Raw genomic sequence first — 27,913 nt, 5'->3', positions numbered from 1 at the left:
CGTGTCGAGGCAGGCGGCGATTAAGCATATGTAAAAATTATCCGAATCACCTCGTGAGGTTAAGATCTACTACCTACTTTATCAACCAGGAGTTTCGTCAAATCTCAATCCACTGGAGTTAATGAAACTATTAGAAAAACAAAGCAGTCAGAAAGCTGATCCAGTAAAGAAACAATATTTCTAAGGATAAAATGAAAACGATAATGACTATTATTATTCATTAAAATAAATTTCCACCACATACATACATCGCAATCAATTTCTGCTTTACTAGGACCTTCCATTGCTATTGACAATGTTCCAGCACCTGCTTCGCGTGTATATATTGAAAATTCATTAGTAATATGTGTCCAGCCTTCTTGAAGACCAGAACCCATTGCTCTAACTTTGTTAGCTACACCATCAGTGATTGGACCAACGGTAAAGTGGAATGGACTCCCTGGAAAATATTTAATAATAATAATAATAATAATAATAATAATAATAATAATGACAAAACAAAGATAATTTATGATTGATACCATGTAACGTAGTATTTGTTATAGTATTTAAATCAGTAAACGTACTGTAACTTTCTCAACTATACATTGTAGAAGTATGTGAACAACGACGATAAAATGGAAAAAAAAACTTTCCAAACATCTGTTATCTACTTTAACACAATAAAATCCTCTAAACAAACCATCATCATCCAGTGTATCAGTAGACAGTAGAAAACATTGAATATACTGAATAAACCATGAATACTATGGGCCATTTTGAATAAACAGTTTAAGATAATTTTTATATCTAGTTTCATTTCAATATCAAATTGATGAAAAGTGATGACTATAAAATATTACTGAATCCACAAAGAATCCTAGTATCATGACTAAAATAACAGGATACAGTATAACGTGAAAAGTATGAAGTCATTGTCTATGTGCTATTAATGAACATTCACACAATTTATATCCTGTTATATTTTCAAATTTCATATGACTTGTACAATAGTTTCTTGAAAATGTTATAATAACCCTTGTCACAAATGTGAAACTCCCTGATAACAATGAGTTTTCTGAGACGTAACAAAAGAAAACATGATATTTTCAGTATTCTAGTGATAAACATCATCTATAGGAGATTTTTACTGATTGAAGCTGGTAAAACCTTTTTCTTGGTTTAGTCTAAAATTGACCACTTCTTGTCAAAAAAAAACAAATCTATGGAATATGAGTGAAGTATTAATAGTTTGCCCCCAAATGCCCTGGTACGGCAGAGAATGGGGAGAGTCAGCTCTCCCTCTCGAAATGCTCTCACATGGCCACGAGTATATAGCCTCTGTCAGGGAAGTCCTACTCACTGCCTTCTCGTGGCGGTGTTGTTTACGAAATTCAGAGGACGAAAAGCGAGTGCCCGGCGCTTTAACCGGGTTGGCGGACATGGAGAGTTCACTTAGGGAAGTTGGAAAACCCTGGTTCCAAACCAATCATGCACATAGGATCCAGTATCCTGAAGAAACAAATGGCGTATGAACCAATCGTTGGTCACCGGCTACCATGGGACTGCATCTTCTTACGATGCTCCATTGCCTTGTGGATCAGACCTTCAGGTCGAAGGTTCCGGATGTGACCCCCTCAGAAAACCACCTGCTTCGGCTTGTGAACCCGAGCAGTATCACAGCCCTTACACATATCAAATGAGATTTGTGTGGCGCATATGTATTTGGTGCCTCCTTGTACCAATATCTGTGTTAAAATAAATAATAAATAAGTAATAGTTTCGTCAAAGTTTTTGTAAATGAGGTGATTTCTACATGTGTGTGGGCGATTATCAGTTCTTGATCGTCCACACCATGGAAGGAACTTGAAGAGGAAATTACATTAGGTATGCACTTGAAGACATGATTGCAGAGTACAAGGGGCAACTGTTTGAAGCTTGTTATTAACGACCTGTTAAAGACTAGTCTTGAAATGCTAAGTGTATACTTTTAAGGTCTTATCATCAGCAATGAAAATTTATAGGACAAGGTGAGGTGTGATATTCTCAGGATCTATCCTTTTTTAAACTAATTAAATGAATCTACTATTGAAACATCAAAAATCATCAAATGTACTGAAAATAAAACTACTTATATAACGAAATAGGTATAGATAACTAATGTCCAGCTGATTTTCATCATGTTGTAATGTCAATAAAAGTATTTCGCAATAAAAAGAAATAATACCCTGTAAACAAACTGTTCATAGCTGAATCAAAACAGTATAGTACCACGTTTTCATTGAATGACACAATTTCGAGTCGCTTCAGTAATTATAAATTCCGAAGACAAGACATTCTGTGCTCTTTGACTAGATAGTATATATTTCGTATACAGTAGTTATCAATGATTAACACAATTTACCTGATATTTGAATTCCTTTGTGTTTAACAGTTACTAAATGTTCACCCATTTCTTGTGGTATAAACTTGATGTTATAATGTTCATTATCAATGGGAACAATTTCACAACGAGTAGTATGACCAGAAGGTGAAGTGATTGTAGCAGATAAATCATTTGGATTTGTGTCTGGAATAATTTTAAAATGATAGATTGACTTTTATATATACATTAAGACAAATAAAACAAAATGGCTATTTGAATTTATGAACAAATCGGAAATGATAACTTGCAAGTTGTGTATAGATGTTGAGAAGACTAGGATGAATATCCCATACGGTTTACTGCATTCTTCGAATGATGTTATTGTGTGAACTTAAGAGTCTATATCAATAAAATAGACACGGATATAATTCTTCCGAACAAGAGACATTTACCAGTCATTAAAACACATCCATTGGTACTAACTGTCAAGCATTAGTTGTGATACCTGAGTCCGGTACTCAGTCGATTCGTAGGTGAACAGTGATCAGGTATCCCATCACTAAGATGAGACAGTTATTTATCCAGTGCTCCTTGGTTTTAAATAGGGTATCTGAACTTTGATCAACTAGTGACGAGTACAACGTAGAAATAAATTAGTTAAGATCTGTTATTTAGAATTTCAAGAAATATGACAAGCCTAATTAGAAATATCCCATTGGTTTATTCCGTTAAAATATAAATTTATACCATTTTGTAATAAAAACGCAGGAAACTCATTTCAATATATTTTTTAAATTTTTGGCTTGTGATAAGTCTTCCTACCATGACACGCCTAAACTATCTTCCTTGTCAGTTCTGATGGTCCAAACTACTTCCACAAGTTAACTGGAACACCAGAGAGGAGGCATGAATTGCGCGTAAAAGCTTTACTATAGGGTTAGTTCTACGTACAGACAAACGAGAGTATTTATGAAGTTACACACGACCTTGAGTGGTTAGTGAAACTTCTGGAACCATAATAAACATGGTAGCACTATAGGTGAATATCAAATTAAGACTTTGGCATATGATTCTGCATTTTCTAGATGTTTTTGCGAGGATTCTACTCAACTCTTATTGAAAAAAAAACATTTTATGGTGTTTCCGGTCCTCTAGAAACTTTGATAAAGGATATTTTTGGGACTCTGTCAGCAGATTGAAAAAAGAAAACGAACTGAAATGACAGTTATTCTTTCTATGATATACTGCTTATTATTTCAGTCATATGAACTCGACTGTGAAGCATAGAATTACGGATTCCAAGTTAATGAGTTCTTACTTTGGTTAGGATAGTTAAGTTACAATATGATGTTACAATTACCACTTGCAAATATATAATACAAACAGTAGTTACTAAGATATACGGTGTTTAATTAAGCAACACACAGTATAATAAAAAAAATTCCATTTGTACATTAACCTGTAAGCCGTAGACTTAATTCACATCGACTGCCAACACATGTAACTTTTGATGCTTCACGTCGTCTAGTAATTCGTTCCATCATTTTCATTGAAGGTTCTCCACCGATATCAACACAGAATGGGCTATTTGGGACGTGAACATTAGCATACTTTACATTGATAGCATATTGACCAGGTTCCGTTGGAGTGTAGATAACAGTACATGTACCATCATTATTATCGTGACATTCTATATCCGCATTACTTGGACCTTCGATAGAGAGACTTAAACCAGCATAACCTACATGCATTAGAATATTTTAAAATAAACGAAATCGATGACATTACATAACTTTGTAAAAATAAATATGTTACTTTGAATATATATATCAAAGATCTTGATAATTAAAAAAGAAAACAGAAATTACAAACTACTCCAACTGCATTTGTTTATGTATGTGCTCACCTCTCACCTCTCTGCTGAGAAGTTTCAGTATGCCATTTCTACATCGTTTTAAATATAACTGAAGGTACGTATTCTAAACATATTGATTGATTTGTTACTAAGTACATATGTACTGGTGTAGGCAACAGTTATAATTACAAATCATTCATTAGATGTTTCCGTAAACTTCAAGATAAATTATAGTATTGAAAGATACCTTTAAAGTAATTATCAAATGCGACCAAATATCATACGTAACAGAGGATCGGCATACGAAAATGTGATTGTAGCATACATTATGTTCGGAGGAAGACACCCAGGAAATGATGATATTACTGATCGAGGAGTACACCATTATGACACCAATTCACTATACTAAAGATTATTTTAATACTAAATACTTAAGTATCTAAACTTATAAGAAAAACAGCTTCTTGGTTCGTAAAAAACCTACTGATATAGTGAACCAAGACTTGGTGGGAATAACCAATTTATTGTTTAGAGCAAAATGACAGAGTGCCTTCATAAAATACGAAGGTCATACATTAAATATATTATTTACACATCTTCCCTCATTTGTCCTGTACGTGCTTCATAATTCCTCTAACTCCGTTGTTGTTACAATTGCTCTCTATTTCCTTTCCTGGTCTCTTTTATTCGATCTTCTGATGGAAGGCATTCTATATCCAATTTGTTCTACACACTACTTATATCTGTCAGCATAAGTAGCATACACTACACAGAGACACTTGTTATGTGTAATGTTTTATATCAGTCGACTAATTTACTACAATACCATATAAGTTGTATTGAAACAAATTTACTAGTCTACGTCTAGTCTATCAGAGCATTTGAATAGTTATTTAATTTATATGTTAATAGAAAAAGATTCAGTAAAAAAATGGAAATATATGATGGTCAGTAGTGCTACAAACAGATATAGTACACGAAAAGTTATGTACAATACAAAAAACCATATTATTACCGGCATCACGTGTATCCACTGTGAATTGATTAGGTTTATTGGATAAACCAGATATTAAACCTGGTCCACTAACACGTACACGTCGTGGATCACCGATTTCTTTATCAGAAACACGAATTCGAAAAGGACTATTGGCTATATGCTTTCCTGCTTGAAATACACTAACCAGATGTTCACCAACTTCCTTAGGAGTGAATGAAATACCTAAAAAATTGAGAAAAAATATATACAAAAGAATGCTTTGAAATAGAATTGCATGATAAACAAAAACGTTTAGGATCTATGATAATTAATAGATGAAATTGGCTGATCCGTTGATTAAATCCGATGTGACTGAGTTATGCCTACTAACAAAACTGAATTATTGACGTAAGAACCATTACTGAACGAATTATCAAGAGAAAAGACAGCTGTCTGGTACAGTAAGCTGTATTTCTAACATAATAACAGGCTTATATATAAAATATTCAACAAAAGAACAAGCATAATGTATTCAACAAATAAACGATTGAAGGACAATGTTAACTATAGATCGCTCCTACACCAATGGAACTAATATCAGAACTGTTTCATCATATTTTGGCAGACACAATTTATTATGCACAATGATCAAAAAAGCTAGGATACTACATGAATGATTTAAATGAAATTATAATTATCGGTTTACAAGTAGAATAGACAAGTATGTTAGATGCGTAGGAGGCTAGAAATGTGAAATATACTAGTTATTAATGAACATTCACTTCAGTCGTATTGTAGTGAACGAGAACAGTGGGTACAACCAAATATATGGAACATAAATTACGGAATCTCTTGGTAAAATCTGAGAACCATACAGTACATACTTTATTAGCAAAATGTCAATCAATCGTCTCAAACTTTATTGTTCTTTCGTTTCCACACCAACCATTCTTCGTTCTGGTTCTCTTTTCTTCGATCTTCTTAATCGTCTGCCACCAGGCATTTCACTTTCGATTGATGATACATACTACTTATATCTGTTGACATCAGTAGCAAAAACCACAGTACACCTACCTACCTAAAGACTCATGAAACAATGGTGAGTAAGATATATCTCACTTTTACTTCCTGGCAATTTTTCGGTTTTCAGTTAACTGAATTATGTATCTTTGCGTTCTTTATATGGTCCAAATTAGTTACGATACATTGACTCCTGTGATGCACTAAACTCACTATGTAAGTGAGATTGAAAAAAGCTGCTAGGTTCAACTGTCAAAACAGAACCACAACAATTGGTATGCATAAATTTGTCCTTTTAATCTAAATAAAGACGAGTAAGCTAGGAGAATGAGTAAGTGCTTAATTGACTTCCTCCAATAGCCTATCTCGTTTCGAATCTCTCACCCACCTTCGACCTTGAAGGTGAGATGTGAGTGCATGAATGAGATATAAGTACTAGCTCAGACTATCATTTAGTTAAGTCGATTATTTCGGGATTCAAGTCATTAGTATACTGGTTAGAAAGAAACAACCATAATGCACTATTTTCTCTTGGATTTCATTAAATAAAAAAAATCAGTTGAATAAGAAAGGTATACACATACCTAAACGATTATTAGGCAAACTTTTCAATACACATGGCTCTTCTCGACCAGATGCACTGTGAACACTAGCTGTTAAAGTGGCAATATCTTCATCAACAGCTTCCAAAGCAATATCACTTGGCGCACCCATGCTTACTTGAGAACGTTTCAATAAATCACCTGAATAGAAAAAACGATTCTCCGATTAAGATTTCATATAAAAAGGATATAAGTTAGGGTTGCAGAACCTAGTTTCAACAGTACGGCATTACAGTCACACACAAAGACTATTTAATGAAACATCTCATTCGTAAATAAGACAATGAAATCACATTCAAAAAGTACTTTTACTTAAGAGAGCATGATATTTATTGGGATGAAAAAAGAGAATTGGGAAATATGGTAATGGTGAATCTTACAACTAAGTAAAGTACCATTATAAAGAGGATGGGCAGGATCGAAAGAAACCACCAAAGAATGGTGATAGTATTGTAATCTATTTTATAACGGCAAATATTGATTGTAGAGTATCGGAATAACGGAACAATATAAAGAGTTGACAACGAGATTGACTAAGAAAAATTTTTTGAAAAAAAAACAAGACTGGCAATTTGGTTTCTCCAGGTAATTAAAGTATGCAATGTGATCCACTGACTTATCAGTGATGATCACAGGTTTGCATCAAAACAAAATTCCATTAAACTAAAAGGACGTTTTCAAGGTAAGAAAAAGACGTCAGAAACTATTGAATTCACTTTCACCAGAATACTGATTTCAAACGTTGCAATGTAAATAAAGTTTTGCATGAAAGATGAGAACTAGTCTAATGTAACAATAATTGTTTTCTTGATACAGGGGAATAATTTTAGTAGACAGTTATTTTCTTCTTTCGGATATCTATACATGACTTGTGAAAACAAGTATCCACTGCCTTGTGGATTAGACCTCCAGGTCAAAGGCTCGGGAAGTGACCTCTTTAGAAAACCATCCGCTTCGGTTTGGTCACCCGGGGCAGTATCCCAGCCTACAACCCAAATGCAATGGTTTGTGTGGTGCGTATATATTTTGATGACCCTTTGTAACAATTTTTCATAATAATTACAACTAACAACATAAGTATCGAAAACTCCGCAAAATTAAGAACGAAAAACCTTCCCTTTTGTAAAAAAAAGAGTTTGACTATCCAACTACTTGAAATCAATAAGAGTTAGCTGGCATTAAATTAATGAACAAGGGAGTCATTTTAGATAAGCACGATGCGAAATAATACAGATAACTAAATAACCAAACTGCCTGCAAAAAAAAACAAACTGAAGTTTTGAAGATCTAGTGTAAGATACAGAGTATATACATTTGTTCCACCGTGACTGATTCAGAGCCATGATGTTACTTCAACCAATGTTCATGGTTGCTGTGTTGACCCCGATTAGATAGCTTGCATCTACAGACATAGGCTTAGTTTAACAGTTGATGAGTCCATACATTTTGATTTGGTTGCTCTTAACTTTCTTCTAACTCACACATACATCATATAGCATTGCATGTTGAAGTAGATAGTGGTTTCTTTTTCTAAAGTGCTACAAATCCCTTCTCATCATTCCCACTGATTCAGTTTCCCAACAATTGATCATTCCACCCATAATATGAACAACAAAAGTCCACTGTATTTGAACAGTTAAACAATTGATTCAGATAATTGGTTCTTACTTATTTTAAGTGTATTCTTCAGGTCAATAGTGTATAAACATTTAAGTATTAACCTTAAAAATTTTTTACATGAAAAGTGACATTCAACAATAATAAACGCGGAAGCAGAAGAGCTATTTGCTCCCCTCAGAACCTATTTCTAGTTCAGTAAAATAAATAAGCTACAAATTAACTTGCAAGAACCTAGCGTGCTTTGGGTTAGGAAAGGAAAATGGTAAGCATACGTCTATTACCATAAAAAAGGGTAAAACAATATGGGAATATAAACAGTGGTGACGATTAAGATTCATGAATAAACAAAAATACAACAAATCTACAACATAACACATGAATTCCTTGGTTGGAAATCAACTCATAAAGATTATATGGATAGAGTCACCAACTCAAATGTATGAAGATAGTTTAAAACATGGACTCATTCAAACTGGACAATCATTTAGAACGAGGAAGGACTGAATAGTTGTTTCGTTTAAATATTATAAGGCTTCTCAGTACGGCGTGTTCGTAATCTCATTAGGGACCGAGTTGGGGTTGATTTACGATCTAAGTGTTAGTTCTCTTTGTAATCAGATGTTTATTAATGAAGAGCAGTGGTCTATGAAGTTAAACCTTGTCCATCGTTAGACAGACATCACTGACGGTCATGCAGTAATATAGTAATGAAGATGGAAATGTGCACGAATGGATACCAAGCAGAAGGTCTGAAAACAATGCGCTCACAGCGAAGTCCCAAGTTTTTAGGGTTTCATCACCGAATGGATTGTGAGTACGAAATGCTGGAGCAAAGTTTCATTGTATGGAGAAACAAATGTTCAGTACCTTTTGATTTTCAATGATTGTCTAGCTAAACTGTGTTCATATTGTATACGAGGTTAAGAAACCTTTCTTTTCTACTATTCTCAAGTAGCTAATGTAGGATAGTTTCGGACAGGACATTGCGATTATTATTATTATTATTATTACGTATACTAGTCTGTAACAGACAGAATTAAGCGGGGGACAACAACAATCTACGGGGAACAAATAACAGTAATAAGTAGTGCATAAGGCTACGAAAATTTTTAAAAAAGTGTATAAGTGATAATTCACTATATAATAGGGTGCTTAGCACATATAATTTAATTATTGAAAATAAATGTGCATAAATTAAGAAAAAACAGAAGCAAAGAACCTACCGTTCCCTTTCATAATCGATAATTTAGGGCCTATATATACAGTAACCAGATATACATACATATATATTTCAGGGAATAAATTAACATTTTGCAGAGATTACTAAATCTTCGTAAATTACATCACGGACTGATCTGAGTTAAACTGCTACTAAAAATCTGGATGCATTGGACAGCTAGTGTTTACTGGTAAAGGACTCCACAGGAGTGTGAATCCACGACCCTGCCGCAAGCGATCGAACCTACGGTATCGAACGAACGCTTGATGTCTTGATCAGCTTGTAAACTATGTAAAATAATCCAAGAATCTCCACAAAATCTTTGCACTACCACCACTAATAATAATAATAATAATAATAACGAACTCACTAGTGTTTAACTTCAGGATAAAATTCCTGAAGTCTAAAGAGTTTGATTAATCGAGAAAACTGAAACATATGTCTTACTCGATCTATTTAGTAACTGCTTCGTTATGGGTTATTCTTAAGACAAAGTACAACAGATTGAATAACCGAAATCTATGTACACACATTTAGAACACAGGAATTACAGTACACTGTTCTTAAGAAAATCACAGGACAAACAACAATTAGTATGAGGTCATCAGTCTCATTATTAATTGGCTTACCTGTGATTTTAGCGATAAATGGCGATCCAGGTATATGCTCATCTGCAAATTTAATTGTTATTGTATACTGACCAGGTGCAAGTGGCAAATAGCTGACACTACAAGTACCATCAGCATTCTCCACACATTGTATTTCCGCTTTGGAAGGACCTTCTACAGACACCGACAAACCACCTAGCAAAAGAAAAACAAATTAGAAGAATTGAAAAATCTATTTTAGCAAGTTTGAAATGGGAAAAAGTGCGTATGGCGCACATAATCCAAGATCTACATTTTAAATTCAATATAAAAGGGTCTAGTCACTGTACCTTTTAGTTATGTCCATATTTGTAAAGGATTGTATATTCCCGCTGATGACAGTAAGAATCTCTACTTACATTTGTACATACTGAGTGGATCTACTCAACATTGCCAATTGGTTGTAATATTTTGTTGTATTTGGATAATGGTCAACAGTCGTATCAAGGATACTTGTTTTGCCATCTATGGAACTTATTGATTGGATGTGCCGATATCCTCCACATAGAAACTCAAACCCAGTACATTTCGCCTCCAGCTGCAATGTGTTATCCACTGAGACAGCCGATCATTAACGTGTATATACAACTTATAACATCAAAAACAGGAAAATTCTCACAAAATAAAATCCACACAGGTCATACTTTCTAGTGGCAAGCTGGAATCAGTAGCTCACTGAATAATGTGTTGGTGTTTGCAGCGAAAGGTATTGGGTTCTAGTCTCAGTGTGAGCATCCATACACGGATACAGATACAACCAACCGACAAGTTTCAAACAGGATAGAAAAATGAGTCTTCAGAACAACTGTCAGCTAAACTTTTATACTACTGAACTCGATTTATTTGATCGTTTTCACTTTTTTAACTCCAATCAATTCGCAATATTTTATCATCATTATCTATTTCAACCAGTGATATTTACCTCGCATCCAACCTGGATGAACTCTCAATCAGTCTCACTAGAATTCCAAGAATTCCTTTTTAAAATTAGTCATTAGTAGATAAACTTTTAATGAAGAGTGGTGAAGATATTTGAATTTTGCCGTGTTACATCATTATTCTTATTACGGTAATATCTTTGCTAATTGCATAAACGTTTATTCGGTACTATTGATAAATATTATAAGTCCAAATAAACAATTACTAATAATTATAAATATACATGTTTATCATTTATTGACTGATCTAAAGGGAATTACTTAACTTTCTATTCACATTTGAATGATTGAGTAATTTTGAAAGCTTACAGATAAAAACAGAAAAATACGATTTGCAGACGTATTTCGATTCTAATATCAATTCAGCAAATAAACTTCCACTGATTCTAACAACTAATGGTGTTTTTTTCTTATTAGATTAATTCCTTAATTTCACAGAGATTTTTCAATTATTGTTATATTTTCATTCAAACAGAAATTACGATAAAAGTGAAGTAGTGGTTCAATGATTAAGGCGTTCAAATAGATTAGTTACTAAGACGTAGATTCAAACCGTGCTCCACATACTTCGGGATTTGAGCGATCGGGTAGTATTATTAGCCCTTAAAAATAAATTGTGGCTGGAGATGTAAAATGGTGGTTGGAGGTAGTCGACAGAAAACTGTGGACCTAGGTTTCATACTGTTTGCAAGGTGTACCTGTAATCTTGAGGGAACTAATACTCTCTGACGGATTCGACCACGTACCACACAGTTTCACAGTCATAGACAATACATCTGAAATGTCCAGGTCGTGACTAACCTCATGTAGGACTTAGATGAATTTACAATCCATTGATCACTAAGTACATGAACCTATATTTGGTGAATGAGGCTAATTAAAAAATATGTGATAAAAGTTACATCAAGCCAACAGAGATACTTACCAACACCAGCTTCTTTAGTAACAATAGTAAACTCAGCTAATTGAGAAGTTATACCATGACTAAGACCAGGACCATATGCAGTAATTCGACCAGTACCAGTAATATCCACATAAAATTTATATGGACTACCTTGTAATGGCATAGAGATTGTACTGTCTGGTGAACCAGATTTTACAGGTGAATGAACATTTATACGTAATTCATGCATTCCATGTTCAACAGGATCATATGTTATAGTAATTGTTTCATCATCATTAATTTTAACTGGAACTTGTTGTTGCAAACCTGATGGACGTAATACAATGGCTGAAATGAATAACAAGAAAGAATAGTTGAGAAAAGAATTATAGTGAGTTAAAAATGATCTTAAACAGATATGAGATAACGACATAATCATAGTAAAAACAGAAATAAATAGTTTTTTTTTAAAAGAAAATTCTGATTATTGATATTTGGGATTGCAACCTGTAAGGCATTATACGTGTTGAACAAATTAGATCAGTGGACAATGGATTATTCGTTTATAGTAAAAGGTACTGGATTCGAATCTCATTGTGAATGTCAACGCACTAGAATGGAAGTACATCAAGCTGACGAGTTGCAAATAAGACGAATAGTACGTTCTGGATTTTATTGTTAGCTAACTACCAAAAATATTAAGAATCAAAGTACATGAGCTTATTGAGTTATCTAAAGTTATATAGATATAACTTTTTTGAAAACGCCACTGTATCGCATTTCAACTTGTCGAATAAGAAAAAAGAAAAAGAAACCCCCAGTAAAAACTATGATCGTATATACACCACTTTACTTATTAAATGAACAGAAAAATTCTAGGTATTCCGTATATATTAAACATTGAAAAAGCAGATATAAACTAGTTTTCTCATGATTTGTTTGAACATTTTCATTACAGTTAGGTATGGAGTATATAATTACTTATTTACTTAGGCCTGTTACTCCCAATGGAGCATAGGCCGTCGAGTGTATAATAGAATAAATTATATTTGTGAGACTCTAATCTAATCGGAATTTTTTCAAAGGTTATATATATATATATATATATATATATATCCCTTTAAATTAAATGGGTGAGACTATAATTCATAAACGACCTATGAGGGACGCTAAAGTGACCTTGAGAGGGTCCACTTAATAACCAGGATCAAATGAAGATTATAAACTTGTGTGAAAAATTAGAATTACAATTTACAGTTGATTTTCAAGGTAAGGAATTAGATTTGGAGTTTTCATCATGAACTGACATCAGCTATAATCCCAAGTGGATGAATGAATTTCGCGCCAAAATCTAAGACCTGTTATCTTTTACCTGATTGGTTCGTCCACAAATTATAGTCTCGTCATTAAATGATTGTATGCACGGTTATTTGCTTAGGATTAAATTAGTCATCATGGTTAACATGAGATTAAAACATACATTGAACTTATTAGAGTGAATATTAATTGGAAAATCGTAAAATACTTTGTAGTGCATACAGGTATTAGGAAAACAGATTGACGGGAAATGGGTAAATGTGTAATCTTAATATGGGATATAAATAGGTTCTGTTGTAGGATATGTTGTTTTTACCATCAATCAATCAATAATTGTAGTTCATTGTGCACCATTATGTTTATACAGATTGTTTGTATGGGTTCATCATATATGTGGAGTTTTATTTGTCAGCCCTTATTTAAAACAATATTTCATCATTCGCTATACATATGTAAAATTTAGCATGTCTAACATGCTTAACGATGCTCCATGTTCCACGAATTTTGTCAATAACAGATTTAGGTCTTTTTTCTTAATAAAAACACTCAACAGAAACTATAAAAACAATACCTTCAATTTTTGCTTTATTTCGAGGAGCTGGTAGACGAAATACAACAGGTCGGTACATATTCGAATGAGACTGAAGAAAAAAATACAATCAAAAATAATACAACCAAATAATAGTTAGGGTAGAGGTTAAGGAAAATTCTATGTTCAGATTGCTTCACTTGATCGAGCAGAGTGGCGCTTAACCATATATATATATATTTGTTGAAAAATTTATCAACACGAGCTTCAAAGCAAACAACGATATACTTTATGGTATACAACGAAGATAATGATATTTTCGACAATAATGTCAGTTTCATTATCTTAGATAATATTAAAAAAATCTAAGTATTTAAAATCACAAATATAAAAAGCTCTAACTACAAAAAATATATTAACTTTAGAAGTGATCCAGTTGAATCGTACCAGTCAGTCAACGTAGGATTTGACATATATGGATACATTCAAGTTGCCACACTACATCATCACGATAAGATGAAATAATCACAACAAATACCAGAATAGACGTTGTAACAATATCAGTTGCAGTAGACAATATCAAGTATAGATAATCTGATTTGAGAAGTATGGATGAATTTGTGGAACAAAAGTCGAAGATAATTTGAAATGTCAAAATCTAAAGAAGGACATCTGTGACACTGTGATCAACCATTTAGTGACGATAATTTTGCCGGCCCTAACAAGGCAGTTTTCATCTACCTATCTACATGACTCAATCTAACAGTTGTTGATTTCATAAAATGATTCTATACATTGATTCGAACGCTTCTAGACTACCAAACGACTCCTACATCAGTAAATACAACCAATTGAGCTAGGCAGTAATTAATAGACATATTTCCCCATGAACCGATCCACACCTTCTTCACCTAGTACTTTGCATTTAACCTCAGAACTGCTCATTTAGTAGTCAAAGTAGTTATGAAGGATGATTCAAATGATGTATCAACACAGTTATTACATTTTTTTATTTAAAAAGATTTGTTTAGTGTTTACTGGTGTTTAATTAAGTCAGTTAAAAATAAATAAATAATTCATGTTTAATGTGGTCACTTAAGGGCAGATTTTGTAACGAAAAGAAGGGGAAAACAATCAATTTGGCGAGAAGCAATACATAAAACTAACAGAAAAAATTTGTTAATTATAATAAAATCATCATGAATTAATCATGCAACCCCTTATAGTGTGAGGACAATAATCCACTTACATTTTCATCTATAATATCTTCAGGGGAGACTACCTAAATGCATGAGAAAATAAAATTCACAAAAACTGTCAGTTATAATAATAATGCTAATGATAATAATAGTAAAAATAATAATAATGGCAGATAGAATATGAGGAAGGTGAGTTATGACAACTTTAAACAGTAATCGATAATGGCTAGTAGTGGAATCCAGGACACGCACTTCGTCCTATTTGGGACTATTCAACTAGATGTACCTGCACATTCTAAATTCCACTGCTAGCCAACATCTATCTGTGCTTCAAATTTCTTGAGACTTAGTGGCGATATCGAGGCAATTCGTATAGGATCCACACATGCTAAAAAGAGACTGATCAATTTCTGTACTGAATTTCGAGTGACAATAACTGTTTCCAGAAAACTAAAGCTTAGTTATGATTAGAACTGATTCACTTGGTATCGGATTTTAAATATATGCTAAACATAAAGGAAATATTTAGTATTAATAAAGACTGGAGTGGTGGCTCACTGGTCAAAGTGTTTGACTTGCAATCATTAAGTTGCAGGTCCGAACAACTCCCCATGTACTACTTTGGTTTTGGCAACTGGGTGTAACTTGTAGCCAAGTACAAAAATTCGTATCTGGTAAACGATTTGATAAGCAAATGAAGATATCCAGGTATATTCGCATGCCCATTTCAATAATAATGTGTACGTTGTACTTCATAAGTCTTTTAGACAAATTTGCTCAGAAAGAGTAACTCATCATTTACTAATCTAAGACACAGAGCTTCTCAACTATGCTCAGTTATACATTGGTTTTCATCGGGATACGAAAGTCTACAAAATTCGTGTACAAATGGTCCTATTTTCGATGACCATAAAATAGTAACTACTTTCGACTTTGGTCAAATATTCATAAAGCACAAAGTGGACTTTTGTTTTGTACCATCAAGATCGTACAAACCTGACCCACATCAATAATAATATTGGTGTTATCTCGGCAATTTAGAGTCACAATCTACAGTTGTTTAGTTGCTGTTACCGTAAGACAAAAAAAACAACCACTTACTTTCTGAACAAATTCACCATTAGGAATCAGTTGACCACCATAACGCAATTCCACATTTAATTCACTTAATTGTGTTGGTGTATAATACACACATGTAGTACCGTCACCATTATGTTCTGTTTCAACCGGGAGAAGAGTAGCAGCAGATGAAGATTGTTTAATTGGATGCTGAATAACTTGACAAGTTAAACGACCTTTACCACCCAATGAAGTATCCACTTTAATGACATTTTCTTTACCAACTGGTATAACTTTCTTTATACCACCTGAAAATTATTTCAATAAAAATGTATTTAATAAGTAGATGATACTTAATGGTATAGTTGACAAAAGCCAATAACAAAAACAAAAAAGTGGCCAAAATAAGTTTTACTTACTTTTAATTTCACATAAATCAGCTCGACCGGTAGCTACACTGTGAACAGTGAATGGACTATCAACCACTTCAGAATCAGCAAACATAACGTGAATATTATGGGGTCCAATTAAATATGGTTCATAAGTACAAGATAATAATCCCGTATCACTAACATCACCAGAGGCTAAACTTGTGACAGATGGGACTACTCCATTAGTAGCGACAGATTCACTATCTACAGGCACTGATACAACTCGGACTGGAACAGATTGTCCTTTAGGATCCTATAAAATATAAAAAGTGTTTTGTTTAAAAATAACCGGAAAAAAAGAGGAAGAGAGAAATCACTGCAAATCTGGCAATCACATACAAAGCACGAATAAGAGAAGATAATGAATAACACGCTATTTTTGGAAAGAACCTATCTATCTCCAAAGCCACACAAATGTTTTAAATTAAGCAAATTCAACCATTATAACAATAATTACTGTACTGTTTAGTTTTCTAACAAAATAATGGTCTAGCTGATATTTAATAATAATAATGCCCATCTAAAGATAATCAAATGATTTATATTCCGAAAATAACTACAGAATGCGTGTCAGTTTACAGGGATTTGTAAGTAAAGTTACAAATATACGTTTCTTCCAAACGTGTTAATCACTAAGTAGTAATGTTATGTTTTTCAACTCCTTAGTGCTGGTAGAATTTTATCTATTCAAGAAAATAAATTAGAGGTAGTGTCTTAGACATAACACTGATTACAATTTGTTACAATTCCACGGAGAGCATTAGTTTCTACAAGATTCTGAATACGTTTAGACGACTAAAACTATCTCTTAACTAAATTTACACGTCCAAGGTTTCTTGAGTAGAAATTCCATCCTGAATATATGACAACGAACGGCCGTTTCGTCCTAATATGGGACCACTCAGCAGTGCACATCCACGAACCCGCCTAGCGAGCGCTTAACCACTAGACCACTGAGCCGGCATCCAACGGTGTTGTCTAACTTCAACTAATCCGCAAAAATTGAGCGACACATCCACCATTGTCATCAGTAAGTTACTATCTCAAAACTGACCCGGTTGAACTCCACTGGTCACTGCTTCTCACTAAAATTGAGGAGTTCCACAATAGGACGAAACGGCTGTCCAGTGCTTCCAGGCTTTCCATAGTGGTCTAGCTTCAATTGACTCATGATCTCAACTATTGAAATTACTACAATCTCCATAAAACCCCTTCAGATGACAATGAATTAAGTAAAACAACTTAATAAAACAAAATAAAGTACATATGAATTCTCTTACAGTAATTCCTAAAGTTAAATCTCCCATACCAGCTTCACGAGCATCAACTGTAAAAGTTGCTGGTAGACTAGCAAGAACGGGACCTTTAATACCTGCACCTAGAACACGAACAAGGTTCGGTTCAGATGCTTTTCTTATTTTTACAACATATGGTGAGCCCGGAACATGAACATCATCATATGTGACTTCAATTCGACAAGGACCATCTGTTTCAGGAGTATATGTAACCTTATAATAATGTTGTTGTGTTGGGTCTTTTTCTGATCCTCCACCAAAAGGTTGGACAATTGCAGGATATAATTCCCCACCAGATTTAGGAGTATACATAACCTGAAAAAAAAGTTCACAGAAAGAAATAATAAGACGAAAAACTCTAAGTAAAATCATCATTACATTTACTTCCAAGTATGAAATTCGCATAGCATCAAAAGTCAATTACAATTGGAAACATGAAATCTAAGTTAATTAAAAATAGTTCTACACTCGTTAAATAAACTTGGTGTGATACACATAATTGGGTTCCTGGAACTAAGCATTGAACTCTGACTAACACCTATGAATTATTTTGGCCGGAAAATTAGAAAAGTTTACTGATAAACGGGTAGCGAAAGTTAACAGTAACTAGGCAGTTTATTAGTTTGTTGTAAAGAGATAAGAATTATTTGTTATTGAACATATTGAAGCGATGTGAGTTCGGATGGAATATGACTAGAAATGAATGTCAGACGGTTCACTGATCATTTCCAACAGTATTATCTGATGAGATCTATCAAGTTGAAAAGTTCCAATTGTACAATAAATTATCAAATTAAATATTAGACACGTATTTTTAAAAAAATAATTTATAGCATACCTTTAGGCGTGCATCACCAGCATTTTTTGTATCCACAGTAAAGTAGGCTGGCCATCCAGCACGTAATAAACCAGATTCTAAACCGGAACCATAGCATCTAACTTGGTTAGGATCAACTTTCGGATTAACATTTACATTAAATGGACTTCCTAAATCAATTTTAGCATAAAAATGATAATGATGAGTAGTAACATGAATTACGTATTTTATAATTTGTAATAAATAAATACCAACAAATTCAACATTTGTGAATTAAAGTTAAACATGAACACAATCGATTCACGGTTCAGTGGTCAAATTAAGCATTTCTGTGGGTTTGATCTCTAGTGATAAGGTAGTGAATGTAGATCGTTGAGGAATCTTTAATACTAGTGCGAGACAGCGGTCCATTGGTTCCAGGTTTCCAATAGTGGTCTAGCTAAGATCAGTTAACGATACAAACTATGAAACTTGGGCATTTATCTATTTGATAAATGTAGATAAAGAATAATGAGATTAGAAATTTAGGCAGATCCATGTAATAACTTAATAGGGCTTCATCTTGATTACGTAACAACTAGGCAAACGATTTTATGTATGGGGAAGGAAATGGTCAAAATATACTCTAAATAAAGTGCGTGAACAATATTACTATCTGCACCCACACTTAGATAAAAAATTATAATTATATTACTACAAAAGACTATTGACGAAATTACAAATTATTTTTCAAATACATGAAGGTTTGATTTTCCGTAGGAACACTTAATCAACACATCAAGTAATTGACTGTTAGATTGAGCCGTATTGGTAGATTCAGACTACTTGGTTGAAGTCGGCGATAATATGATAACCAGTGGTTAGAAACGCTAGCTGATACTGTTCAAAATAAGTCACACGAACGCTTTGTCATCTCTTAGATCTTGAGTTATTCCTTTATTCCATGATTTCTCTTTCTTTTTACAGTAGACTAGGACTGATGTTGTCCGTGTGTTTTAATGATTGACTCATATTTGGGTATTTAATTTTTACCACTGTACTTTATGGACATATTTCTAATCCCATTGCTATTAGGATGAAATAATTAATTCTTATACTGTATTTGTAAAATATTGTAATTCGATTATTTTGCCCCGTCGAAGTATTAAACAACTTATACTATGACAGAATAGATATATATTTATATGAAGAATGAAATATATAAAATGAAAGCAAATTAGTGGGCTTAAATGGTTGGCTTAAGATGGGTATGTGCTTAAATTAAGGGTTAATGTAACTGATGTTATTAACGGGTGTATTTTCTGTAAACACGTAAACAGTACGCAATATACTCGTCAACTGGACAAAACTTCTAATCCTTAGACTTTACAACGCCCGTACTATCCTATTGTGAATAAATTGTCAAGAGACAGATTTAAGCAAGTTATACACCTTCAACCAATGAATAAATCAAATTAAAGAAAGCATTTTAACGTAAAAAGCTTACCTGGAACATTTACATCATTGAATCTTACATATACAGCATAAGAGCCATAAACAGATGGGGTATAGTAAACAGTACATGTACCATTACGATTATCTTGACAGTCGATAGGTGCTTCACTTGGACCTTCAACAGCTAAACCTAAACCACCTTGTCCAGCTCCGGTTAAGTCTACTGTGAAACTTGTCTGCACGCCAGGTTTTAAATGGGGTCCATTTTCTAAACCAGGTCCATAGGCTTTTACACGACTCGGGTCACAGCCAGGAACAACATTAATATGAAAGGGACTTCCTGGTACTGGTAAACCTTCATAATTTACATGTATTTTATGTTGACCTGGTCGCCGATGTCATTAGAAAACAAAACAAAAAATGTAAAAATTCAAGACTCATCAGGATTCACTTATATCAATTGAGTTAATCACATAATACTAAATCCATCCAGTATAACACGACTGATAGAAAAATGGAATGATTAATAAATTTAAAGACAATATACGACTCGATAAAAAGGTACTCATGTTGGGAAAGGAATATGATGACTAGATGTTTAAAATTCAAATATATACCAACAGTAAACACATGAACTACATATCTACCATTTCAGAAAATAGAACATCGGCGTTCGCTTCCAGGATACCTTCAGATCATCAAGCAAAACTACACATCAACTAGATAACTTATAAACGAGTCGAATAGTTTGAAAGATTATCACTATAGGGTTATTTTAAAACTACTAATCTATAGAAGGAAAAATTACTTCAAATAAACATTAATCGTAAAGTTGGAGGTTAACATTTGGCTCATGATAACACACCTTAGTCTGAAGTAGTAGCACGTAGGAATTTTTTGGTGAAAGAAAAAGTGACAGGTAGACAGGGCTAAAATGAAAGTGTATAGCCAATTGATGAATGGAGCTAACTATCATGTTTAGTCCATTCAGAAACAAATATGCTTTCCGAAGATATATCTACTGAATGTTTTATAGATAAAATAAAGCAATCTGCACACGTAATTTCAATAACGAAAGTAAGCTGCTGAATCACTGGACAAGAATTAAAAATAAGTGATATAGGAGAATTTTCCTTCACTGCATTTTAACGTGAGACAAATTTTTCTAACAAGCAATCAGTACCGTGCAAAAGATTTTTCTTAATGCTACCATGATCTGAGCTTCTTTCTAGGTTTTTTGTGTACACCCTTCATGCTTGAATCACTTAAGTAAGCTCAAGATAACAAAAGTCAGTGTATAAAGTCGTATTTCTAAATACTAAATGCGCAAACGTATAACTCAGGTGTATTTAAAGATAGATGGGATAATCGGGACACGGAAATGAAGTCGGTAACTATGATTAGGTAACCAATTCAATCACCATAGCCTGCCAACGAATGTAACCTCGAGGTATAGCATGATTGTCCGGTTCAATTAATGCATTTAATATCTAACGCGTTAGAATGGTTAAAGAAACGATAACCTAATGAAGATGTTCAAAAAAATTGGCAGGAGATGGGATTGTGAATTCAAAATAATTTGCTTAAAATGACAAATGAGTAATAGTCAACAGTGATGTGAATCGACCGCCAGGTTATGATTCAAAGGGTAAATTTCTGAGACTTTCTTTAATGTTCAAAAGGATAAGTATCCACCCTAATCTATAAGAAACAATGATTTTAGTGCTATAAGTACTTTGATGTTCGACAAAATTTAGATTTTCAATTTTGATACATATAAATAGCGCTAAAAACGTATCATTTAGGCAAACATATCAATAATTTTCTGTGAATGAAAGACAGATAGATTAATACTGTAGAATGATAACCACAATATCTTGGAAGTACTATGTCACATCACATTACAAACAAAACAAGATATAATAAGACTATACTATAAAATAAATCACCTTCTTCCAAAGGAGTATAATTACAAACATATGTTCCATCTTTATTGCTTAACACTTGACAAGCTGATTTTCCATTATCTGGACCAGTAAGAACAGCTGTGACAGTTCCTTCAGAGTGTGCATCAATAGCCGATGCATCCACAGTGAACTTGACGTAGGAAGCTTTATGAACTTCTATAAATGTGAAAAAGGAAATCGAAAACGAGAACAGATAAACAAATACATAGGTTAAAAATTTCATGCTTGATTTTTAAAAACTATACAGTATAAGGAAGGGGAAATTATTAACAAATTATTAACCACTATACTTTATCAGACGATGTTTTATACATGCAACGTTGGATTCCCCGAATCAATCAACTACAAAATGTGCAAACCAGGGAGAGAGCACATGCAGTGATAGACAGTCCAATCAATAAACATAGGAACGCACCATTAGAAGAATCTACTCCAACTCCATAACAGATGACATCATCTACTGTTAAATTTGGTTTATCAGCGGGATATGCTTGAACAAAGAATGGACTACCAGATATATGCGATTCATCATTATACACCACATTTATAGTATAACAACCTGGTAGTAATGGTGTATAGTTGACACCACATGTTCCATTCCCATTATCTATACAATGAATTTTTGCTTCACTTGGTCCAGCAATCGTTACACTCAATGGAGCAGGTGGAACGTTTTCACTATTAATAACAAAATCAGCTGGTTTATTAACAACAGCTTTATCAAGTCCTGAACCTTGAGCTGTAATTTGATAAGCGTGTTGTTCCGGCATCGATTGAGGCCATTTACTTTTGGCTATTATTTCAGTCTATTTTTTTAAAATATAAAGTGTGAAGGTAAGAAAAATATTAGTAATTGATGAAGAGTAAAGCATTGATTTACCATGCTAACTGATTCATCACACAATTTGTCGTCATGCAATGCCAAGAGATATTTATAAATGAAAATGACTTCTGATAAAGAATAGAAATGAAAGGGTATAATAAATGATAATTATGAAGATACATGCGTCAATGCTTCCAATGATAGGCAGTCCTCAGTCAGGCAGCTATAACCACTGTAGAAGCTGATATAGACTTGAATTTGTTCCCGTTGTCATACTACAACAACACACCAAGATGAAAGTATGAAAACAAATCCCAGAGTAGTTTACATAGCAACAGTGTCAGTAGTAGTAATGGAAGCAAAAAAAGGTTAGGCATACACAGACAATATGACATGCATGCGTTCAAATTAAAGACAAATACGTATAAGGTTGAAAGATGTAAAGACACAAGCATCAAGACGAAAAAAATTAAAGAATTCAGTGATATTTTCTTGAAATTACTTTCTCCTCTTCAGTTATAAATGGCCTGGGAGGATATTTTTGAACTGGTGACAGTGGAGTACAGTTTGTAATATGTGCAGTATTATTACTATCATCATGATTAACCAAATGACAATCAGCACTAACTGATAACTCGTTTTCATTTAATGAAGTTGTTAAATGGTTGTTACATTTCATATGTTGAAGCAATTCCATTTTATTATTCTGTTCAAATTCTTTCAAATAACCATTAGTAATAAAAATCCTATGAGTATTTTCATGAGGACAACTTGAATATGCATGATTATCACAATTAATGAAGGATTTCTTTGCATGAAGTTGATTATCTATTTTTTCTAAGATATCATTAATTTTTCTATATGAATTGTCTTTTGTTGACTCATCAAAGCAGTTATTATTAATTTCCATATAAGAAATATTATTACTATTATTATCACCGGGGATCCTCGTTTGGTGTAATCCTTCCTCATTAGGTTTACAACTGTACAAATCAATGTCGTTAGTGTTTATAGGGTCAACAACAGTTGATTCTACATTATTCACCACATTAATTGTATTCATTTCATGGAGAATATTCTCATTATCTACCATAATTTGAACATTATAACAAGTACATAGTGTGTTATTATTGATTGTAAATGTACATAAGATACTATAAGTTGTTTCAACGTTTAGATTAACTGGTAAACAGATTTCAGGATTATCTACAGACTGAATTTTTACAATTAAATGATCTAATATATCTATAGCATCTTTAGTGTAAATCCTAAATTGATTAGTTGAATGTGAATTAATGGCTAAAAACAGAAAGATGTATTAAATTATTTCGCAAATAATAATAATAATAAGTACGCAATACATGACAAATAGAACTTGATTATAAGTTACAGTAATAGGTAAACACTGACGACAATTAAATATTCCTTATATGATAGGTGTAAAGTAAATGAAGGAGTGTAACACTGGTAGCTTCAAAGTGTTATAAACATTGAGTTAAGGATACTACTAAGTTGAAACCGATACAAGTAAGAGAAATGAACGATTATATTAGTTGTAAAGTTTAACATACACAAGCATTGTTTAGTTTTCTTATCACCTCAAAATAAATGATAACAGAGGTTGAATTACTTGCTAGAATAACTTCGAACACCACAACTATGACATAAATTGAACTTTCAATTACTAACCATTTAAGTGCTATAAGTAAAACGTTAAAATAGAAAACATCTATCCTTCTGAATTTTCCGCTAAAAACAATGTTAGCTAAAAAGTTAGGAAAACACAGGCCTCTCTTTTATATAGAGGAGCAAATTGAAGATATGGTGTGAGATGGGCACTATCATAATAGTAACGTAAATATCGGTTTATTTAGGAAGATGAAAATTAGTCACTGTCGTGGTAGAGACTTACTACAGATAAAAAAGTATGAAGATCATCTGACTGCCCACAATAACAGGTGATTTCAGACGAACCATGGAAGATTCACAAAAAAAATATTTTCGGATGACCAACTTCAATGAGCCAATCCAACGACACAAAGATAACACATTTTCCGAGAAAACTTCCCATACATGATATTTCATTTCTGTTATAGTTATAATATTTTATGCCTAACCAAATCGTTTACACTTCACGCTTAATTTAACAAAAATTTGGTTAGTAGTCCTATTAACCTGAATATGTATATATGTAATGGCCAGTTTCAACGCCAAATTCATGCTTATAAATTGTTGACCATACAACAAACAATCCATAAACACCGATTACCGTTAGTATCTCACTTGATACCTCATACATATATATGTTTAGTAAGTTAATCGGAGAGACTTCTAAGCTGTTTGAACAGAGGATTAATGAGAATTCAAACTTTATAACACAGTACAATTGAAAGTCAACTGATTAAATAACTTCAATACAGTTTTGTTAACAAATCACCATATTTATTGTTCACTGTTTTAAACCTCTAGAAAAAAAGTACAAAATAGTAAGTGTAACACTTAATACAGTCAGTTGAAGTAAAGCAGTCAAGAAGAAGTACATTCAAAATAAGTGTTTACCGATCACCGATTAATAATCAATAACCAATTTGGCAATCGATGATTAAATTATATATATACTGAACTATGATTCGTAAATGAATTTACAAAATCAACTATACATATTACATTGTAAAGAGATCAACTATCAACCATTTACAATGATGAATAATAATAAATATTCATTAAATTATATAAAATAATAGAATTTTACTCTTGATGTTATATCATTACTACTATTGATATCAAAGATCAATCAATATACTAATTACTTTCATGACATACTTTTATATTAAAAATTAAGCATTGACAACAAATATTAAATGTTAGATCAGTGATGATTAAAAGCGCTTGAATTTCAGCAGATATATATGGTGAGTTCAAATTTTTTCTACAACTACTTCAGTTTATGGGATCATACTAGAGAGTAGTGCATGTGATGTTACTTATATCAACAGATATAAGTAGTATGTAATACCAGTCGTAAAAAATGGAAAACATGGCAGCAGAAGGTTAAGATCACATTGAAGAGAATAGAAAGAATCATATAGAATGTGAATGACAAATGATGGGAATTAGCAAATGAAGTTTTCAATGTATGATTTTCACATTTTACCAAGAGATTCTGTAATATTGTAATCAGATGAAACTGGATGTTATCAAAATATGGGTTTGTAGAGATTGCAATAATTTTAACAGTTGAATTCATGAGTCGATCTAAGTTAAACCACCATGGAATACCTAGAAGCATTGAAAGGCCGTTTCGTTTTAGTATGGAACTCCTCGGCAGTGATCCCGCATATGGAACTCATAAACACAGGAACTTCGGTCTCGCGCGCGAGCGCTTAACCTCAAGACTACTGAGCCGGCATCCAGCAGTGTTAATGTCTAACTTCAGCGAATCCACGTGGAGTTCTATGCTAGTACGAAACGGCCGTCCAGTGCTTACAGGTTTTCCATGGTAGTCTAACTTTAATTGACTCATGAACTCAACTAATAAATTACTACAATCGCCATAAAACCTTTTTCGGATTAAAAATTATAATTGTTATGGGTTTGAACATGTCAATGTTATGTTATTTTTTATCAAGATGATTCTGTATGATTTTAATAGAACATATTACATTTTGGTTTCTTTTTACTACTCAAACTTGTGTTAATTTTATTTCTGTAATTTAATTATTCTACTAGTTGAATTGATGAGTCAATTAAAGCTAGTGGAGTTCAACCGGATCTGTTGTGAGATAGTAACTCACTGAAGACAATGGTGATCAGTGGTGCAATTTCGTGGACTATTTGAAGTTAGACACTAACACCGTTGGATGCCGGCTCAGTGGTCTGGAGGTTAAGAGTTCGCGTGTGAGACCGATAGGTCCTGAGTTCGAATTCCGCGAGCAGGACCGTGGATACGCACTGTTGAAGAGTCACATACTAAGACGAAACGACCTTTCAGTGCTTCCAGGTTTTCCATAGTGGTCTAGCTTAGATCAACTCATGAATTGAACTATTAAATTACGATAATATCCAAAAATCCTATTTCTGATATTTATTTTACTCTGAATAGAAGTGACTTACATATAAGTTATAAAATATTAAAAAATATCAAAATAAATAAATATAATTAACTTAATTAGAACTGACTTGTATCTAAATTTTGAACTTTAATTTTTGAAATATCAAAGCCGCATGCAACGGGTACATGTATAGAGGATTTTGCTGGTGTACCACCTATTAAAGGTGTTATATGCACATTTGTACATAATGAAGTTGGTGTATATTCAATACGAACAGTATTGTCGGATTGTTTACTTAAACGTGTTGGAATTGTATGACCTTGATCATTTACAATATTAACAGAAACTGGATTATTGGCCATTAGTTCAATTTCATTTTCACCAGAAAACACTTCTTGAGGATCAATGAAAAAATGAGCTGGTTTTTTTCTGGTAGCACTTTGTAAACCTGGACCCCATAATTTCATTTTATCTGGTTGAATTTCTGGAGCAACAGTTACCTAAATGAATAAAATACAGGATTATTCGTTGCAAAATAACACACTGAAGATGTATTGTCTCACAATAAAAATTATTCACCTACCCTGAATGGTGAGCCTTTGAGAGATATACCGGCTATTGAAGCATATACGGTATGAATCCCAGGAGACATAGGTTTGTATGTACAAACTACAGTGCCATCAGAGCGTATACTCGATTGGACAGGCACTGGATTACCTGTAGTATCATGGCAATCCACATGCAACAGAGAATCCTTCAGGGAACGTGAAAGTTGAGGAGGAACAGCATCCTGTAAACCATCAATATAAAATTCCGTAGAATGACCGATACTAAGATCCATTTTCTCAACACCAGGACCGTAAACACGCAACTAAAAATATATGGA

The 27,913-nt window shown here is 33.2% G+C and overlaps 1 protein-coding gene across 1 annotated transcript in view; it reads right to left on the bottom strand.

The window, feature by feature from the left end:
* The window catches only part of MS3_00007970 (uncharacterized protein), an 86,161-nt gene that overhangs the window by 7,756 nt on the left and 50,492 nt on the right, over positions 1 to 27,913 (bottom strand). The window contains exons 12-28 of the mRNA XM_051216311.1: positions 27,611 to 27,898; positions 27,155 to 27,527; positions 22,135 to 22,308; positions 20,238 to 20,570; positions 18,773 to 18,921; positions 17,920 to 18,249; positions 16,628 to 16,892; positions 16,251 to 16,516; positions 15,200 to 15,232; positions 13,993 to 14,062; positions 12,147 to 12,452; positions 10,266 to 10,439; positions 6,780 to 6,938; positions 5,215 to 5,418; positions 3,804 to 4,085; positions 2,384 to 2,548; positions 249 to 439 (exon numbers count right to left, since the gene is read on the bottom strand). Coding sequence (XP_051066887.1) covers positions 249 to 439; positions 2,384 to 2,548; positions 3,804 to 4,085; positions 5,215 to 5,418; positions 6,780 to 6,938; positions 10,266 to 10,439; positions 12,147 to 12,452; positions 13,993 to 14,062; positions 15,200 to 15,232; positions 16,251 to 16,516; positions 16,628 to 16,892; positions 17,920 to 18,249; positions 18,773 to 18,921; positions 20,238 to 20,570; positions 22,135 to 22,308; positions 27,155 to 27,527; positions 27,611 to 27,898 — 3,762 coding nt within the window. The remainder of the gene's footprint in view (positions 1 to 248; positions 440 to 2,383; positions 2,549 to 3,803; positions 4,086 to 5,214; positions 5,419 to 6,779; positions 6,939 to 10,265; positions 10,440 to 12,146; positions 12,453 to 13,992; positions 14,063 to 15,199; positions 15,233 to 16,250; positions 16,517 to 16,627; positions 16,893 to 17,919; positions 18,250 to 18,772; positions 18,922 to 20,237; positions 20,571 to 22,134; positions 22,309 to 27,154; positions 27,528 to 27,610; positions 27,899 to 27,913) is intronic.

This window comes from Schistosoma haematobium, chromosome 4 (genome assembly GCF_000699445.3).
Source record: "Schistosoma haematobium chromosome 4, whole genome shotgun sequence".
Classification (NCBI taxonomy): domain Eukaryota; kingdom Metazoa; phylum Platyhelminthes; class Trematoda; order Strigeidida; family Schistosomatidae; genus Schistosoma; species Schistosoma haematobium.
This window is presented reverse-complemented; position numbering and strand designations above follow the sequence as displayed.